Here is a 16328-nt window from a genome sequence, read left to right on the forward strand (position 1 = left end):
AGGTATGCATGCTTATTAAAATAAGATCCCATATACACGATTCACGACGTTAAGCTACGATGTGTTATGTAATAAAGTGAACGTCATGATAGGGTTTAAGTGAAATTAATATGTACGCCTACGTTATTAGTGATCAACGACGCTCTTAAGCAAACGAAAGGAAAATCGTCATGGCCTCAATATTTCCTTTATGAATGTATCCGCTCAATTGCAACAAACAACCTCAGCGATTCTCTTTTCAAAATATGTAGTGTGTTTCTTTCTTTCTTTACAATTTCCCCGTATGTAAGAGTGGAAAGCGTTACGTGTAACAGATGTCTGTATATAAATGCCGGCGCCCGGGCTTGTAGCCATACAGTAAGAAACATACCACGGAATGGAATTCCGGGTTCTTACAGTTATTGCCTGTTTAGGCGCTCTGACACTCGTCAGCGGTGGTGAGTTGACTTTTTCTTTCACAAATACAATACGTTTGAACGAAAACAAATGACATTCTTATAAGTTACAATACAAATTGTATCAATGTATTTCTGCGCGTTTAGAGTCAATTACAGTTTGTAGAGTGTATCTCAAATGCATTAGGCAATATGCCCATGCGTACCATGCAGTAAAACATATTTATGTGCTAGTTCATAGTCAATGGTCATACAACTATCAGGTCATATAAGTACGTATTACACCATTTAAGTTAATACAATACAATACAGCAAAACAAGCGTGAGGAGAAAGAGTGTAACCATTTGTCCGTGATAATTATAAAAATATATTCTTAAATCTTTAGTGTTAAAAACATACATCGTTAGCGTTCTATTTACATTGATATTTTGAGATTTTTTTCATTCTTCAAATGTTATCATATTTGATTGAACATAATAAAACTAGCATACGAATGTTGTTTATTTCTAATGTTAGCATATAGTTTACATTCAAGAACAAAATGATACTTATCTTCGAGTACATAACACAAATAACATTTTTTTCTGTATATGGTGGAGTATCTTTCTAAAATAAGCTGTTTTGTTTGATGTTTGATACTCGTTAACATAATAAAGAATCAGAATACCGGAACCGATATTCATAAAACAACAGTTTGAAATATTTTAATTCTCGTGTTGTTATATTATGGTATAAATTATTATAAAAGAAATTATGTAAATGAAGTATTGTTGACATAATCAACAAATTATTGCATATAACCAGTGAGATTCATTAAAAGGAAAATGACTTAAATAAGGACGGCCTTTAAACGCCAGCTCCACCACTTAACGGTGGTACAAAGAAGATGAGCTGTCGACACTTCCGTGATGCAGTAGTGCCCTATGTTTACCTGCACACACGTGAGTATAGTTTATATTTTATTTGATAATTTTATTAAACGGACATATTTCGAAAATCGGAGAATGTGGTACCGGGTAAAGACACTTTTGCTGTAGGCTGGCTACGATTTCGTTTCAATATTGTGCGGACTGTGGTGCCAGGAGCTTTTCTCCCTAATCGGACTTGTGCATATTTTGAGATCTGCTTGCATTTTTAGTTCAATTCGTTGCTTACACACACCGTAAGAACATTCTGGCGCATGCAAATATAACTGTTATGTACAGTACTTACGCCTGAACACAACACAACTAATAAGCACTTCTTAAAAAGAAAATATACACATATTTATAAAAGTGGTGGCGCTGTCGAGTAGTGGTGGCACTAGTGGTGGCGCTGTCGAGTATGTTTTGCGCCCGAAGTAACATAAAAAATGACTTGTAACAAGTTACTTTTAGAGTAAAGTGTTCATTGGTGTTGTATGTCTTAATAAAAGCCATGCACCGATAATTTCCCGTACTAGTTAACAAAGCAATTTTGGCATGCCCCCAAATGCATTAAGATATAATAATTTCCTTATATGGCTACCTATCCTATAATTATTAATTAAAAAGCGTACGCTCGTCTTTGGAGATCTGTCAGGATTTCTTCAATGCACTGTTTTGCACTGTGATAAAGTTTAGTATCTAAAATGTAAGAAAAATGTTGACTTTGTAAAGCTTTAACAAAAAAAAGATAACGCCATATAAGTGTTAGCTCGTTACAGATGGGAATTGTCAAAGGCAGAAAGAAAAAAAGCCCTTTTCTGATAACCAGAAAATAAGAAAGCCAGCTTTATTGCGTTTTTCGGACTGGTCTAATAAAACAAGCACGCCCTGGCAGATGCACTATTCAAAAAGAAAAAGAACTGCCAAAAAATCATTGCCATGCAAAAGGGCAAAAATTGTTTCACCAATCAAAAAGCTAAAATCCCCTTCTAGACAAATTTCAAAAGCAAAAAAATATGTCTGTAATCCTCTGATACGCATGGAAACACTACCATTAAATATTTCGATTCGGACAATGATTGTTTAGCTCTTGACGAAGTCGAATGTGAGACAGAAACAATGTCAGAAGTAATCAGAGATGTATTAAAAATATTTGAAATAGAACACAAAAAGTGAGTTTCTGACATTCCTTAAATTAGTGCCCGCCGAAAAGTTTCCTCTTGATAATGTGGCATTTATGTGGTTTCTAGATGTGATCAAATGGTTCAATTATGATGACATTCGGCAAGTTAGAAACACGTATACATTACTTCTGGCTAGGAAAAACGTTATCAGGCTCATGTCAGGTCCAAAGAACGAAGCAGATGTCAGTCGTGGTAAAACTTAACTAAGACCAATGGATTCGAAGATTACCTTTGCATTTCCAAGTGAATCCATTCTATGATAGAGGTAATTGAAGTTATTTTCGGTAAAGTACTGAAAGGTTATGAAAAGTTTACTTTTATATCGGCCACTACCCTAAACATCAGACGTTGCTTCGATGACTGAGGTTATAAAAGAGGTCGTTTGTGGTAAAATTTACGGCAACAAGTCTATTGTTTTCGGAATAGTTTTCACTTTGATTAAGGTACCTCGCGTAAAGTATTGTTTCCGCAAGTAGTGGGCATAACCAGCATAACAATGTATGATAAGCATAGCCACCTTTGTATTCATTCCAAAAAATGTTAATTCATTATACTACTTCTGGCGCAAAACATACTCAAAAGAGCCACCACTTTTCAACAGCGCCACAACTAGAACAACAGCGACGCCACTTTTATAATATAAATATGTGCATATTCCATTTTAAGAAATGCTTATAAGTGTTGTTGTTTTTTATATTCCGATGTAAGTAATATATACATAATAGTCATATTTGCATGCGCCAGAATGTTCTTACGGTGTGTGTAAGCAACCAAGTGAACTTGAAATGCAAGCAGATCACAAAATACGCACAAGTCCAATTCGGGAGAAAAGCTCCTGACACCACAGTTCGAACAATATTGAAACGAAATCGAACTCAGCAAAAGTGTTCTTTACACGATACCACATTCTCAGATTTTCGAAATATGTCCGTTAAACAAAATTATAAAATAAAATACAAATTTTACTCACGTGTGTACATGTAAACATATGGCACAGCCTCACCACGGACGTATCGACGGCTCATTTTCTTTGCACCACCGTTGAGTGGTGGAGCTGGCGTGAAGTGACCGTGTTTAAGGGGATGACTAAAGCTGATTCAACAAAACCGGCGCAGACGTATGTCCAAAAGAAATCGTGCAGCTTACAAGTAACTAGAGCTTGAGTAACTATACTTAGTCAAGTCAAGTCAATATTTTATTGGCAAATAAGTATAGCATAAGTATGCAAACTATGTGGGTTGATAAGAGCATTGTCAACACTAAACATACCAAGTATTTTATCAACATGAAAGAGGATTATTCACGCCTTTTAAAGCTGCACTCACACAGATATACCCTTTTTACGACTTTTTTTATTTTTTTGTCTTGAAAAGAGCAAATGTTTGCGTTAATATCTGCAAACCAATGATAAAATATTTCTGACAAAAGATCAGATCGCAGATTTGCATATTTCCGTTCGAAAATTAATGTTTTATGGCTTAAACCGTTACAAACGGTTTAATAAAAATGCATAAAACATTATTTTTTGAACTTAAATATAAAAATCTGCGATCTTATTTTTTGTCAGCAGTTTTATATAACTGGTTTCCATGGATTTTCGCAAAACTTGGCTTGTTCCAAGACAAAAAATAATTAAGTTGTCAAAACGTTCAATCTGTGAGAGTGCAGCTTTTAAGGCTTCATAAAATAAGCTGCATGCCGCTAGATGCCCCGAAAGTGGCGAGTTAATACCGCTGGATGCTCACTCAGTAGCGATTTAATGCCACTGGATGCTCACTCAGTAGCGATTTAACGCCGCTGGATGCTCACTCAGTAGCGATTTAATGTAGCTGGATGCTCACTCAGTAGCGATTTAATGTAGCTGGATGCTCACTCAGTAGCGATTTAATACCGCTGGATGCTCACTCAGTAGCGATTTAATGCCGCTGGATGCTCACTCAGTAGCGATTTAATGCCGCTGGATGCTCACTCAGTAGCGATTTGATACCGCTGGATGCTCACTCAGTAGCGATTTAATGCCGCTGGATGCTCACTCAGTAGCGATTTAATGCCGCTGGATGCTCACTCAGTAGCGATTTAATGCCGCTGGATGCTCACTCAGTAGCGATTTAACGCCGCTGGATGCTCACTCAGTAGCGATTTAACGCCGCTGGATGCTCACTCAGTAGCGATTTAATGCCGCTGGATGCTCACTCAGTAGCGATTTAATGCCGCTGGATGCTCACTCAGTGGCGATTTAATACCGCTGGATGCTCACTCAGTAGCGATTTAATACCGCTGGATGCTCACTCAGTAGCGATTTAATGCCGCTGGATGCTCACTCAGTGGCGATTTAATGCCGCTGGATGCTCACTCAGTAGCGATTTAATACCGCTGGATGCTCACTCAGTAGCGATTTAATGCCGCTGGATGCTCACTCAGTAGCGATTTAATGCCGCTGGATGCTCACTCAGTAGCGATTTAATGCCGCTGGATGCTCACTCAGTAGCGATTTAATGCCGCTGGATGCTCACTCAATGAACAGAACTAACTAAAAAAGAGGCGTATCTTGTATGACATGCGTCGTTGCTATACTCTAAAGATACAGTGTTCATCACTAAGAATAGTTATGGCCTTAAAACTATTTGTTCTATAATGTATTCATTAAAACTATGTTTGGACTAATAATGAAATCACTTGAAATAAATTATGGATATCTTATCTTTTAAAATCTTTTATTGAACTTATACGTTTTTACATGGGATTTTTTTATTTCGATTCATACATATTTTAAATGAATAAAGATACTACTAATATAGTTTCTTTTTTGGCTATCATTATTTGCCTTGAATAAGTATTTTACAATTATAGAACAATTCTTTTATCTTTTTTTTAGCTATAATAATTCTATTGAATAATTTTATCTGACAGAACGTTTGCCAAACCATGATGTTAATGTTGTTGTTGCTGATGTTGCTGCTGCTGTTGTTGTTGTTGTTGTTGTTGATGTTGCTTATAATAAACATGTTCTGAAATTATTATTGGAATCGATTCTTGTTGAAATTAACGAAACCTGTTTAATTTGGCTGGCAGGAAGGATCAGATCAGGAGGTGGCAAGGTTAGGCTGGCGACCTCGCTTGAAACCGAAGTCTCATGCACGGAGTCCTGTGGGGAGAACGCCGAATGTAACCCACACACTGGACAATGTCAGTGCAAAAATGGCTTCTACGGAGACGGACATTCATGCCAACGTACGGGTAGTTTCTCGGAAAAATGTAGAATTTTTTACTTTATGGTATTAAGTTGTCAAAGAACAAAATCTGTGTTTACGATATTAAAATTACTCGAGTTAAAAACCATCTTAAAATACGTTTTAAGTTAACCATTCAAGCAAAGAGTAATGCGAGTAAAATAAAAACAACTTATTACAACTACTAAAATATGTTATGGTAATGTTCACAGTGTCATGCCTGTGTGGTAAATGTTCACAGTGTCATGCCTGTGTGGTAAATGTTCACAGTGTCATGCCTGTATGGTAAATGTTCACAGTGTCATGCCTGTATGGTAATGGTCACAGTGTCATGCCTGTATGGTAAATGTTCACAGTGTCATGTCCGTATGGTAAATGTTCACAGTGTGTCATGCCTGTATGGTAATGTTCACAGTGTCATGCCTGTATGCTATATGTTCACAGTGTCATGCCTATATGGTAAATGTTCACAGTGTCATGTCCGTATGGTAAATGTTCACAGTGTCATGTCCGTATGGTAAATGTTCACAGTGTCATGCCTGTATGGTAAATGTTCACAGTGTCACGCCTGTATGTTAAATGTTCACAGAGACATGCCTGTGCTCGGCTGTTGGAGACCCACATTACACGATGTTTGACTCGGAAGGCTGTAAGAGATGCAAGGACAATATGCAGGGACCATGTTTCTACACTCTGTCCATGCGCGACAGCATTGTCGAGCCCGAGTGTAACTTCCGGTACGTTGCTTTTAAAAGTCAAGTCATAATCTTTGCAATGTGTGTCCAGTAAAGAGGCCAAAACCATAACAAAAACTGATACGGCGTATAAATATGTACAACGGTTGTTGTTTTATCTATGCATACTCTATGATAGTATTTGCAAACTCGACTTATGTGACATATTTCAATTTCAAAAAAATATATATTTAACTTTGACTCCCTTTAACTCGATTTGTTTTTACTATTTTATGATACATAAATTACAACAACAAAAAAGTTATGTCGTTGTGTTAACTGGTAACATACACCCCCTTTAAAGGATGCCTTGGCTGGTATTCAATATTGGTCTTAACTGGATCGATGTAGCTGATCGGATTACTGGTGTATTCAGACCTGAAGCCAGTAAATTATTTTAAGAACATATTAAAGCTGCACTTTCACAGATTTTTCGTTTTTCCAACTTTTTTTTACTTTTTGTCTTGGAATTAGACAAAAAAAAATAAGATCAGATCGCAGATCTTCATATTTCCATTCCAAATTTAATGTTTTATGGCTTAAACCGTTAGTAACGGTTTAAGAAAAATGCATAAAACATCAATTTTGGGACGAAAATATGTAAAGCTGCAATCTGATCTTTTGTCAGCAGTCTTTTATCACTGGTCTGCATATATTTACGCAAAAATTTGCTCGTTTCAAGACAAAAAATAAAGTTGTCAAAACGTTCAATCTGAATAAAAAAGCCTCGAATGTCGAACACAAACTAGTTCGCCTATCAAATATCCTAAATGCAAGAAGATCGCGGAAGTTTTACCGCTAAGTTAATTTCTCTGCGATGCATATAAACAAAGTAAATTCGTAAAAATATGACAAGTACGAATCAGTCAAAATGAATGTCTTTTTTATTGTGACGGAACGAAGATTTAAAAGCCGTGAATTCAATTATACATATGTACAATAGGTTTAAATGTGAGATACGACAGATATATTATGATCACTATAATAATCAGTATTTTACACATTAAATTTGTAATAAATATTGTTTAAATTGACATTGAGGATAGACAAACAAGCGTTAAGCAAAATATTAAAACTATATTTGTCACAAAGAGACATATCATATAACAAACATGTACTTTGTGAACATTTTTAATGTATGAAGAAATATTCACTATATAAATAAAATAAATAAAAAAGAGTTAAGTTCTAAACGTAAGCCATATCTAGGTGAAATTGGTTACGAAACAATATTAACAATGCTATGGCGTTCGAATCCTTTAGAAATAAATTAATGCACCAGTCAATTATAACCACGCCTCCCCCCCCCCCCCCCTCCAAGGTCCGGGGAATAGCGTTGACTTTGACTTTCGGTCCAGCCTAGCCCGGGTAAAATCCCCGCCATGGGGACGAACTGATGGTAATATCCCCGCCAAATGCCTCCGCACCCCAGGGAACAAAGGTAAGGCCCACGTCCCCGCTATAATTGGCGCGAAGACAAAACCACCGCATTCAACCGGCACTGCAGGGTAACCTAGAGGGTACAAATACGGTCCATTTCCCCGGCTATCCCCGGTATACCCCGGACCTAGGGGGGTCATTGTTACAATTGACTGGTGCATAAGTTGAATGGTATAGTTCTTATCTTGCATAATGTCAATGAATTTCACTTTGCTTTGCCTAACAAAGTAGTTTCGTTTTAAATTCCAAACATTTGAAAAACCAGCTAAGGCCAGCAATATTTTTTACATTACTAGCCCAGTTGGACTTTCCCTTCGTAGAGACTGCTACAAGACCATTAGTCATTGTGCTGACTATAAGATTATCGTTATTGAGTGTTTTACAAAATTTTATAATTCGTGTATACCTTGGTATATACAATGGTTATCTACCAAGTTCACCATATATCGACATTGATGTTCATGTTTTACGTCAAATAATACTTTACAGAGCTTTAGATGAACCCTTTCAAGCTCTTTAAAAATACATAGCTAGATAATTATCGCAAAAATAAATCATCAAAACGAAGCAATTCTCGAACACCAACTTTGCACATGTGTGTATTGATCCACTTAACAATGCAATGTGATGACGTAATAACTTAAAGCTGCGCCCTAAAACCTCAGAATCAGGCCCCAATTTCTCGAAACTTCTTAAGCTTAACAGGCTTAAGTAGCTTATTTGAATTTAAAAAAAATACATACTGAAATTGAATTTTGATAAATGAAAAATGGTTAATTAGATCAACATAAACATAACTCCTATCCTAAGTATAAAAACTCTTAAAGAAGTTAATATTACGCAAATTATTGAAGAACAAAAATAGTGAGCTTAGCTTAATCCTGTTATAAGAGATTTAAAAGAAGTTTCGAGAAATTGGGGCCAGTTGATTTTGGTATCAATACCTTCAGTTCAATCATAAAATATACAATATAACAGATCTCAATTCTTTGGGAAACGCAGGAAATTATATTTTTCTTATAGCGCTTTTAGCCATAAAATATCAATTTTCGAATGTAAATATGATAAACTGCGATCTGATCTTTTGTCAGCAGTCCTGCATCATTGTATCTATGGTCACTCTGTGAGAGTGCAGCTTTAAATCAAAATATTAACCATTGTTTATGATATATACTACTTCAAAAATAATTACTTTTCTTTACTTCATGACTCCTACGAAATATCCACACAGTGTAGAACAAAGCATGAATAATGTGTTCCAATAAAATGTATGACGAAATTTGCAACAGCCGTTCATTGATGACTGTTACTTCTAAGCTGTTTCTATACAATTTGAGTTATTAAAATACATAAATGATTTATCTATGACTGTTATTGTATTTGACCGAACGCCAGATGTCAATCAGTTGACAAAAAATAGGACCTTTTGAAGCGCCCTTGTATGCAGACGTCCATGCAAATGTGTTTCTCCTTTTTGTTCTGCCCATGCAAACGATGTTTGAACTTGTCTGGCGCCCCGGCGTCTTGAGAGGTAAGAAACATACACGTACCTGGTGTTTTCATCATTTACAGTGTAAACGTGAAGAACGAGTACCGTGGCACCAACATGGATGTTACTATCCTGCGACTGGCAGAAATCACATTCCCTGGTGAAGAAACGGTCATTTTTGGGCCAATGGCGTCAGTAAAGGTAAGAAAGAGGGTTGTCTTACATGATTTACTACGGGTAAGAGGGTCCTTTTGTATGATTCAGTATGATTCAGTATGGGTAAGAGGGTTATCGTTCATGATTCAGTGTGGGTAAAAGTGTTGTTTTTCATGATTCAGTGTGGGTAAAAGTGTGGTTTTTAATGATTCAGTGTGGGTAAAAGTGATGTCGTACATGATTCAGTGTGGGTAAGAGGGATGTCGTACATGGTCCAGTGAGGGTAAGAGGGTTGTCGTACATGATTTAGTGTGGGTAAGAGGGTTTTCGTACATGATTAAGTGTGGGTAAGAGGGTTGTTTTACATGAGTTAGTGTGGGTAAGAAGGGTTGTCGTACATGATTCAGAGGGGTCATAGGGTTGTCGTACATGATTCAGTGGGGTCAGAGGGTTTTCGTACATGATTCAGTGGGGTTAGAAGGTTTTCGTACATGATTCAGTGGGGTAAGAGGGTTTTCGTACACGATTCAGTGGGGTCAGAAGGTTGTCGAACATGATTCAGTGGGGTCAGAGGGTTGTCGTACATGATTCAGTGGGGTAAGGGTGATGTCGTACAAGATTCAGTGGGGTCAGAGGGTTGTCGTTCATGATTAAATTGGGTCAGAGGGTTGTCGTACATGATTCAGAGGGGTAAGAGGGTTGTCTTACATGATTAATTTGGGTCAGAGGGTTTTCGTACATGATTCAGTGGGGTAAGAGGGTGGTCGTACATGATTCAGTTGGGTCAGAGGGTTGTCGTGCATGATTAAGTTGGGTCAGAGGGTTGTCGTACATGATTAAGTTGGGTCAGAAGGTTAAGAGGGTGGTCGTACATTATTCAGTGCGGTCAGAGTTTTCGAACATTATTCAGTGGGGTAAATTGGTTGTCCAACATGATTAAGTTGGGTAAGAGGGTGGTCGTACATGATTCAGTTGGGTCAGAGGGTTTTTGAATATTATTAAGTGTGGGTAAGAGGGTTGTGGTACATGATTCAGTGGCGTAAGGGGGTTTTCGAGCATGATTTAGTGTGGGTAAGAGGGTTGTGGTACATGATTCAGTGGGGTACGAGAGTTGTCGAACATGATTCAGTGGGGTCGTACATGATTAAGTGTGTGTAAGAGGGTTTTCGTACATGATTCAGTTGGGTCAGAGGGTGGTCGTACATTATTAAGTGTGGGTAAGAGGGTTTTCGTATATGATCCAGTGGGGTAAGATGGTTTTCGTACATGATCCAGTGTGGCTAAGAAGGTGTTCGTATATGATTAAGTGTGGGTAAGAGGGTTTTCGTACATGATTCAGTGTGGGTAAGAGGGTTGTCGTACATGATTAAGTGCGGGTAAGAGGGTTTTCGTACATGATTCAGTGTGGGTAAGAGGGTTTTCGTACATGATTAAGTGTGGGTAAGAGGGTGGTCGTACATGATTCAGTGGGGTAAGAGGATGGTCGTACATGATTAAGTGTGGGTAAGGGGGTTGTCGTACATGATTGAGTAATGGTAAGAGGGTGGTCGTACACTATTTAGTGGGGTAAGAGGGTTGTCGTACATGATTTAATTGGGTAAGAGAGATTTCGTACATGATTCAGTGTGGGTAAGAGGGTTGTCGTACATGATTAAGTGTGGGTAAGAGGGTTGTCGTACATGATTTAGTGTGGGTAAGAGGGTTGTCGTACATGATTTAGTGTGGGTAAGAGGGTTGTCGTACATGATGTAGTTGGGTAAGAGGGTTTTCGTACATGATTCAGTGTGGGTAAGAGGGTTGTCGAACATGATTAAGTGTAGAAAAAAGAGGGTGGTCGTACGTGATTCAGTGAGGTCAGAGGGTTTTCGTACATGATTCCGTGGGGTCAGAAGGTTTTCGTACATGATTCAGTGGGGTCAGAGGGTTGTCGTACATGATTAAAATGGGTCAGAGGGTTTTCGTACATGATTCAGCTGGGTAAGAGGGTGGTCGTACATGATTCAGTGCGGTCAGAGGGGGGTTTTCGAACATTATTCAGTGGGGTGAATTGGTTGTCGTACATGATTAAGTTGGGTAAGAGGGTGGTCGTACATGATTTAGTGAGGGGAAGAGGGTGGTCGTACATGATTTAGTGTGGGTAAGAGGGTTGTCGTACATGATGTAGTTGGGTAAGAGAGATTTCGTACATGATTCAGTTTGGGTAAGAGGGTTGTCGAACATGATAAAGTGTAGAAAAAAGAGGGTGTTCGTACGTGGTTCAGTGAGGTCAGAGGGTTTTCGTACATGATTCCGTGGGGTCAGAAGGTTTTCGTACATGATTCAGTGAGGTCAGAGTGTTTTCGTACATGATTCAGTGGGGTCAGAGGGTTTTCGCACATGATTCAGTGGGGTCAGAGGGTTTTCGCACATGATTCAGTGGGGTCAGAGGGTTTTCGCACATGATTCAGTGGGGTCAGAGGGTTTTCGCACATGATTCAGTGGGGTCAGAGGGTTGTAGTACATGATTCAGTTGGGTAAGAGGGTTGTGGTACATGATTCAGTGGCGTAAGAGGGTTTTCGAGCATGATTTAGTGTGGGTAAGAGGGTTTTCGTACATGGTCCAGTTGGGGTAGAGGGTTTTCGAATATGATTAAGTTGGGTTAGAGGGTTGTCGAACTTGATTTAGTGTGGGTAAGAGGGTTGTCGTACATGATTCAGATGCGTAAGAGGGTTTTCGTTCATAATTCAGTTGGATAAGAGGGTTTTCGTTCATGATTCAGTTGGATAAGAAGGTTTTCGAACATGATTTAGTGTGTTTAAGAGGCTTGTCGTCAATGATTCAGTGTGGGTAAGAGGGTTTTCGTACATGATTCTGTTGGGTAAGAGGGTTGTCGTCAATGATTTATTGTGTTTAAGAGGGTTGTCGTACATGATTCAGTGTAGGTAAGAGGGTTTTCGTACATGATTCATTTTGGTAAGAGGCTTGTCGCTCATGATTCAGTGTGGGTAAGAGGGTTGTCGAACATTGTCCAGTGTGGGTAAAAGGGTTGTCGTACATGGTCCAAGGTGGGTAAGAGGGTTGTCGAACATGATTTAGTGTGGGTAAGAGGGTTTTCGTACATGATTCAGTTGGGTAACGGGGTTTTCGAACATGATTCAGTTGGGTAAGAAGGTTTTCGAACATGATTTAGTGTGTTTAAGAGGCTTGTCGTCAATGATTCAGTGTAGGTGGGTTTTCGTACATGATTCATTTAGGTTAGAGGGGTGTCGTACATGATTCAGTGGGGGTAAGAGGGTTTTCGTACATGATTCATTGGGGGTAAGAGGGTGGTCGTACATGATTCAGTGTGGGTAAGAGGGTTTTCGTACATGATTCAGTGTTGGTAAGAGGGTTTTCGTACATTATTCAGTGTGGGTAAGAGGGTTTTCGTACATGATTCAGTGTTGGTAAGAGGGTTTTCGTACATGATTCAGTGTGGGTAAGAGGGTTTTCGTACATGATTCAGTGTTGGTAAGAGGGTTTTCGTACATGATTCAGTGTTGGTAAGAGGGTTTTCGTACATGATTCAGTGTTGGTGAGAGGGTTTTCGTACATGATTCAGTGTGGGTAAGAGGGTGGTCGTACATGATTCAGTGTGGGTAAGAGGGCTTTCGTACATGATTCAGTGTTGGTAAGAGGGTTTTCGTACATGATTCAGTGTGGGTAAGAGGGTTTTCGTACATGATTCAGTGTGGGTAAGAGGGTTTTCGTACATGATTCAGTGTTGGTAAGAGGGTTTTCGTACATTATTCAGTGTGGGTAATAGGGTTTTCGTACACAATTCAGTTGGGTAAGAGGGTTTTCGAAGATGATTCAGTTGGGTAAGAGGGTTGGCGAACATGATTAAGTGTGGGTAAGAGGGATGTCGTTCATGATTTAGTGTGGGTTAGAGGGTTTTCGTACATGATTCAGTTGGGTAAGAGGGTTTTCGTGCATGATTCAGTGTGTGTAAGAGGCTTGTCGCTCATGATTCAGTGTGGGTAAGAGGGTTGTCGAACATTGTCCAGTGTGGGTAAAAGGGTTGTCGTACATGGTCCAAGGTGGGTAAGAGGGTTGTCGAACATGATTCAGCATGGGTAAGATGGTTGTCGAACATGATCAAGCATGGGTAAGAGGGTTGTCGAACATGATTCAGCATGTGTACGATGGTTGTCGTACATGAGTAAGTGTGGGTAAGAGGGTTGTCGTACATGATTTAGTGGGGGTAAGAGGGTTGTCGTACATGATTTAGTGGGGGTAAGAGTGTTATCGTACATGATTTTGTTGGGGTAAGAGGGTTGTCGTGAATTATTCAGTGTGCGTAAAAGGGTTGTCTTACATGATCCAGTGTGGGTAAGAACGATGTCGTACATGATTAAGTGTGGGTAAGAGGGTTGTCGTACATGATTTAGTGTGGGTAAGAGGGTTGTCGTACGTGCTTAAGTGTGGGTAAGAGGGTTGTCGTACATGATTCAGTGGGGATAAGATGGTTGTCGCACATGACTAAGTGGGGGTAAAAGGGTTGTCTTACATGATTAAGTTTGGGTAAGAGGGTTGTCCTACATGGTTAAGTGTGGGTAAGAGGGTTGTCGTACATGATTTAATGTGGGTAAGAGGGTTTTCGTACATGATTCATTTGGGTAAGAGGCTTGTCGCTCATGATTCAGTGTGGGTAAGAGGGTTGTCGAACATTGTCCAGTGTGGGTAAAAGGGTTGTCGTACATGGTCCAAGGTGGGTAAGAGGGTTGTCGAACATGATTTAGTGTGGGTAAGAGGGTTGTGGTACATGATTCAGTGGCGTAAGGGGGTTTTCGAGCATGATTTAGTGTGGGTAAGAGGGTTGTGGTACATGATTCAGTTGGATAAGAAGGTTTTCGAACATGATTTAGTGTGTTTAAGAGGCTTGTCGTCAATGATTCAGTGTAGGTGGGTTTTCGTACATGATTCATTTTGGTTAGAGGGGTGTCGTACATGATTCAGTGTGGGTAAGAGGGTTTTCGTACATGATTCATTGGGGGTAAGAGGGTGGTCGTACATGATTCAGTGTGGGTAAGAGGGTTTTCGTACATGATTCAGTGTTGGTAAGAGGGTTTTCGTACATTATTCAGTTGGGTAATAGGGTTTTCGTACATTATTCAGTGTGGGTAAGAGGGTTTTCGTACATGATTCATTGGGGGTAAGAGGGTTGTCGTACATGATTCAGTGTGGGTAAGAGGGTTTTCGTACATGATTCATTGGGGGTAAGAGGGTGGTCGTACATGATTCAGTGTGGGTAAGAGGGTTTTCGTACATGATTCAGTGTGGGTAAGAGGGTTTTCGTACATTATTCAGTGTGGGTAAGAGGGTTTTCGTACACAATTCAGTTGGGTAAGAGGGTTTTCGAAGATGATTCAGTTGGGTAAGAGGGATGTCGTTCATGATTTAGTGTGGGTTAGAGGGTTTTCGTACATGATTCAGTGTTGGTAAGAGGGTTTTCGTACATTATTCAGTTGGGTAAGAGGGTTTTCGTACATTATTCAGTGTGGGTAAGAGGGTTTTCGTACATGATTCAGTGTGGGTAAGAGGGTTGTCGTACATGATTCAGTGTGGGTAAGAGGGTTGTCGTACATGATTAAGTGTGGGTAAGAGGGTTGTCGTACATGATTCAGTGTGGGTAAGAGGGTTTTCTTACATTATTCAGTGTGGGTAAGAGGGTTTTCGTACACAATTCAGTTGGGTAAGAGGGTTTTCGAAGATGATTCAGTTGGGTAAGAGGGTTTTCGTACATGATTCAGTTGGGTAAGAGGGTTTTCGTACATGATTCAGTTGGGTAAGAGGGTTTTCGTACATGATTCAGTTGGGTAAGAGGGTTTTCGAGCATGATTCAGTTGGGTAAGAGGGTTGTCGTACATGATTCAGTTGGGTAAGAGGGTTTTCGTACATGATTCAGTGTGGGTAAGAGGCTTGTCGCTCATGATTCAGTGTGGGTAAGAAGGTTGTCGAACATTGTCCAGTGTGGGTTTTCGTACATGATTCATTGGGGGTAAGAGGGTTGTCGTACATGATTCAGTGTGGGTAAGAGGGTTGTCTTACATGATTAAGTGTGGGTAAGAGGGTTGTCGTACATGATTAAGTGTGGGTAAGAGGGTTGTCGTACATGATTTAGTGTGGGTAAGAGGGTTGTCGTACATGATTAAGTGTGTTTAAGAGGGTTGTCGTACATGATACAGTGTATGTAAGAGGGTTGTCGACCATGGTCTAGTGTGGGTAAGAGGGTTGTCGAACATTGTCTAGTGTGGATAAGAGGGTTGTCGAACATGGTCCAATGTGGATAAGAGGGTTGTCGAACATGGTCTAGTGTGGATAAAATGGTTGTCGTACATGGTCTAGTGTGGATAAGAGGGTTGTCGAACATGGTCTAATGTGGATAAGAGGGTTGTCGAACATGGTCTAGTGTAGATAAGAGGGTTGTCAAACATGGTCTAATGTGGATAAGAGGGTTGTCGAACATGGTCTAGTGTGGATAAGAGGGTTGTCGTACATGATTCAGAGTGGGTAAGAGGGTTGTCGTACATGATTCAGTGTAGGTAACAGGGTTGTGTAACATGGTCTAGTGTGGATAAGAGGGTTGTCGAACATGGTCTAGTGTGGATAAGGGGGTTGTCGAACATGGTCTAGTGTGGATAATAGGGTTGCTGAACATGGTCTAGTGTGGATAAGAGGGTTGCTGAACATGGTCTAGTGCGGGTAATAGGGTTGTCTTACATGATTCAGTGTAGGTAACAGGGTTGTGTAACATGGTCTAGTGTGGATAAGA

The 16328-nt window shown here is 39.5% G+C and overlaps 1 protein-coding gene across 1 annotated transcript in view; it reads left to right on the top strand.

Moving 5' to 3' along the window:
- The first annotated feature begins 300 nt into the window (after nucleotides 1–300).
- LOC128236898 (zonadhesin-like) overlaps nucleotides 301–16328 on the top strand; it is a 63826-nt gene continuing 47798 nt past the window's right edge. Inside the window, exons 1-4 of the mRNA XM_052952028.1 lie at nucleotides 301–437; nucleotides 5558–5716; nucleotides 6305–6452; nucleotides 9462–9579. Coding sequence (XP_052807988.1) covers nucleotides 377–437; nucleotides 5558–5716; nucleotides 6305–6452; nucleotides 9462–9579 — 486 coding nt within the window. The 5' untranslated portion in view covers nucleotides 301–376. The remainder of the gene's footprint in view (nucleotides 438–5557; nucleotides 5717–6304; nucleotides 6453–9461; nucleotides 9580–16328) is intronic.

This window comes from Mya arenaria, chromosome 6 (assembly GCF_026914265.1).
Source record: "Mya arenaria isolate MELC-2E11 chromosome 6, ASM2691426v1".
Lineage (NCBI taxonomy): Eukaryota > Metazoa > Mollusca > Bivalvia > Myida > Myidae > Mya > Mya arenaria.